The sequence below is a fragment of the Polypterus senegalus genome, chromosome 1 (assembly GCF_016835505.1).
Source record: "Polypterus senegalus isolate Bchr_013 chromosome 1, ASM1683550v1, whole genome shotgun sequence".
In the NCBI taxonomy this organism is placed as follows: Eukaryota; Metazoa; Chordata; class Cladistia; order Polypteriformes; family Polypteridae; genus Polypterus; species Polypterus senegalus.
This window is the reverse complement of record NC_053154.1, coordinates 268,545,296-268,549,202: the sequence shown is the minus strand read 5'-3', so window position 1 is coordinate 268,549,202 and position 3,907 is coordinate 268,545,296. Positions and strand designations below refer to the sequence as shown.

Genomic DNA, 3,907 nt, shown 5'->3' with positions numbered 1-3,907 from the left:
AACATTATTATATTACATATATATCTATGTGTTAAAAGAAATAGAAAGATGCAACTTACTAATTATAACTACTGAAAGTGCTTTCTTCTTTTTACTATTTTTTTTTTATTTAGAATAATTAACAAAAAAACAAAATGGTAAAAATAAAGTACAAGAAAGCACTTTTAGTAAATTAACATTTAGTTTTAGTCCATATACCATACAGCTTATATAAATTCAAGCCGACTCCTTTTCCTTTCTAGTTTTTTTTTTAGCGTGTTTACATTTTCTCTACTCTCATATACAGTATTATTTCTTTTTTGTCTGACAACTTTATTTAAGGTAACTTAAAACATTTGATATGCAGCTGGTTATGTTTCTTTGTAGTTTTTACAAATAGACCTCAGGCAGTTGAAGAGAGTGTCAGGGATTAAAGACTTAGCCACTATACCATAATTTATATATAATGTTTTTAATTTTATATCTACTGGCTTATATTTGACTAGCTGCTTTATGATTAAAGAAAACTTCTTAACAGATACAGTAACTTTATTTTGCATTCAGATAGTAAACAAGCTGGTTAAATGACAAGAACAAAGTTACAGACTGATTATGAGGCAAAGTTAGAACCCTCAAGCTTAAGGTTCAAGGATTTAGCCACTCAGCCACATTGCCGGCCTATTAATGCTCATTCTAAGTTTATGTCAGCAATACTTTCACATTTTATGAAAACGTATCAGTTTGAACTACTGTACAAAAATGAAGTTTCCATACAGCCTATGCCATATTGACCAGAGGGAGATTATGTAAACTACCTTTTCAACCTCCTTCATGATGAAAGGAACCTGTACAAAGTCTTCTTAAAATTGGATTAGAAACTATATTACAGAATAAAACAGTATTTGTTTTGTGTAATTGATGGTCTATATGTAACACTTGAAGCAGCCACAGTATAAATTTATGAACACCAATCACATAAAGATATTAGAATTAGTGAGATGATTACTGTATTACAAACAGTCCAAAATGGTGATTCCTAAAATTGTGATACTTTTTTGTGGAATTCACTTATGATCAAATAATGTAAATAGAAATACTGTACATTAGTCAGCAGTATTGTTTAGTTAGGATAAAAAAAAACAAATCAAAATGAAACTTTTTGTAGGTTACATTTTATCTAATATTTGTAATTCATTGATGCCATAGGTTTGTGTAATTTATGAGATTTGCATAGTCTGTAAACCTAACACTGTGTATGAGTCATTAACCATATTCTTAATAATAAATTCATTTATATTGCAGCTTTTGAGCTGACACTAACTGAAGGAAGTAGATTTGAAAAGAGAATATTCCATGCAACATTTGCAACAGTAAGTGTTTATAAGTTTGTTTTATATATATATATATATATATATATATATATATATATATATATATATATATATATATTTTTCATATTCACAGTAATTTCTGCATTTGTCTTTTGGGGAATTCATTTTTTTTTTTTTTCCTTCTTTTGCTTTTTTCCTCCTCTAGGATGATCGAAAAGAGGGGATGACAGCATTTGTAGAAAAGAGAAAAGCCAATTTCAAGGATAATTAAATTAATCAAATACTACTAAACAGTTTGCATTCAGAATGTTACACTGCCAGCTTTCACTTATTTTTGCAGAATTAACGTATCTTTAAATTAACAGCCACTTCAAATAAATTCTTAGAAACAATTTTAAAATGTGATGTTAAAGAAAGCAAATTCTGGTCCATTAAAGATAACTGCAATTAGCTGCAAATCCATATACACTGTATAATTTGTATTGTAAATAATAAAGCTGTCATTGTAATTTTTTCGTTTGTCAGTGCTAACGTTTGGGGTTTTTTTTTGAGAGGTTGTATGTCAAGCTCAGACTGAAAGATGCCAGAGAAAAGTACCGCTTGAGTAAGAACAAATTTTTGAACAAATATCTAGTACCTTGAAAAGTTACTTTTTAACCTTAGATTCCTGATTCAATTTACTGCAGTTTTATGCAAGAACAATTTATCATCTACATCAGCAGGCCAAAGATAATGAATATTAACTGATTACAGATGTTTTACAAGTTTCTTTGAATAGCAGCACCTGCTAAGTAATGGTACTAAGGAAGAATTACTAGATGGCAGCAAAGACTGAAGGGCAAACTGAAACTCCTGCATTTCGGGGATTAATTTTCCTAACGGCATGAGACTAAATACTGGCCATTGCTCTCTTCTAAAGCACTCTGCAGAAGGCATTTGTGTATTATTGCTTACTCAGATTCTGTCAAGAAAGGTTTTTGAACTATCAGAAAAAGTGACAATTGGAGTGCTGCTGAACTCATGTAGCAATGACAAAATCCTGGTCCATCCAGTCTAGATCCTCACAACAAAGTGCTGGGATTTATTTACTTTTTAGTATTTATCCAGGAACACCCCCAAGTTGTACATATTGTCCCCCAGAGACACAGATAAATGAAATTTCAACTGAATAAACAAGATTGTGTATTAGAAAAGTAAACAATAACAAATGAAAAGGGGATACAAAAATTCCCAGAATCTTTACAAAAAAAAACAACTTTTAGTCACCTTTAAAATGCATCTTATCACATGCAATAAATTTGTTCCAGTTTTTCTCCCATTCCTGGAAACATTTCCTGTGCTCTTCTTTTGTTACCGTGTCCACAGCCTCCTGGATTTTTTCCACAGTAGCAAACCTTCTTTTCTTTAATCTCAGCTTTAATTGAACAAAAAGAAACCACAGGTAGTAACATCTAACGAGTATGGAGGGTGCAAAGGAACAACAACGTTGTTTTTGTTCAAAAACTCTTAAGTGGCAATGCAGTGAGTGCGGGTGCATTGTCATAGTGCCAAGGTGCACCACTTCTCCCGTAGACGCCTCAGCAGTTCAGTGTAATTTTGCTGATTAATAGTCGGTGGGAAACAGAATTTTTATGAACAAGTCCATCAATGTTGAAAAACATGCCGATCTTGAAAATGTGCCATGGTGGCGAGTAGAGATAAAATCCTCAAAGTCATCTTTGTGATTGTATAATAAATACGTGATCAACTCCACGTAATGCCATATGGCAAACTGATGAACCAGACTATAGGCAGATGATAAATATTAACATATGACAACTACACTCCACCCTACCTTCCATGCTATTGACAGATTATTTCTGTCTGTAAATACTGAATATAATAAAAGACAAATGTATGAGTCTGATTCAGATACAGTCCTGGCAATTTTACAAAATGATACTCCTTAGGAAAACCAGTTCAGTTTTATAGTTTTCAATAGCAATAAAGTTTGTTTTGGAAGAGATGCTGCAGTGGAAGTAATTTTAGATGCCCAGATGAGACATGTTACATCCTATGTTTTTTTTCAGGGAATCCAAAAAAAGTAAGTTAAAAAAAAAACATTTAATCCAGATGGGAAATGGGGAAACATGCAGATCCGAATGAAACAGAAGATACTGTGGGATGACAAGTCTCACTTTTCCTCCACAACTCCTTTTAAACGTACATGCTCTGTCAGCATCTAATCCAAGGCTGTCTGATGAGGCAGCAGCAAGTCAACTTGGTCAGGTGCTGCAGTCAGTGCTCACTGGCACAGGCAGATACACTGAGTGGTGTTTACCTCAATGCCCCCAAGTGTTAGTGAGAGCAATATCATGTATGAAATCCTGCAGCTCTCATTTGGGAGCCAGCACTTGATTCCTTCAAAAATACTTGTAGTCCTGGAGGAGCTAGTTGATAATTTGATTATCAGGAGAATGCATTTAAAGTCTAGAACCAAAATTTAAAAAATGTTTGTATGATTTTTATAACATTTCCATTTCAAACATTTCCTGTGCGGCTATGAGAACTAAAGCACGAAACTGGCAGAAAACACTGTCACCAGTGTCGTTCATATT

The 3,907-nt window shown here is 32.9% G+C and overlaps 1 protein-coding gene across 1 annotated transcript in view; it reads left to right on the top strand.

Annotated features, from left to right (window-relative positions):
- Positions 1–1,829, top strand: part of echs1 (enoyl CoA hydratase, short chain, 1, mitochondrial) — a 38,574-nt gene extending 36,745 nt beyond the window's left edge. The window contains exons 7-8 of the mRNA XM_039773713.1: positions 1,282–1,349; positions 1,516–1,829. Of these exons, the coding sequence (XP_039629647.1) occupies positions 1,282–1,349; positions 1,516–1,581 (134 nt within the window). The 3' untranslated portion in view covers positions 1,582–1,829. The remainder of the gene's footprint in view (positions 1–1,281; positions 1,350–1,515) is intronic.
- The last annotated feature ends 2,078 nt before the right edge of the window (positions 1,830–3,907 follow it).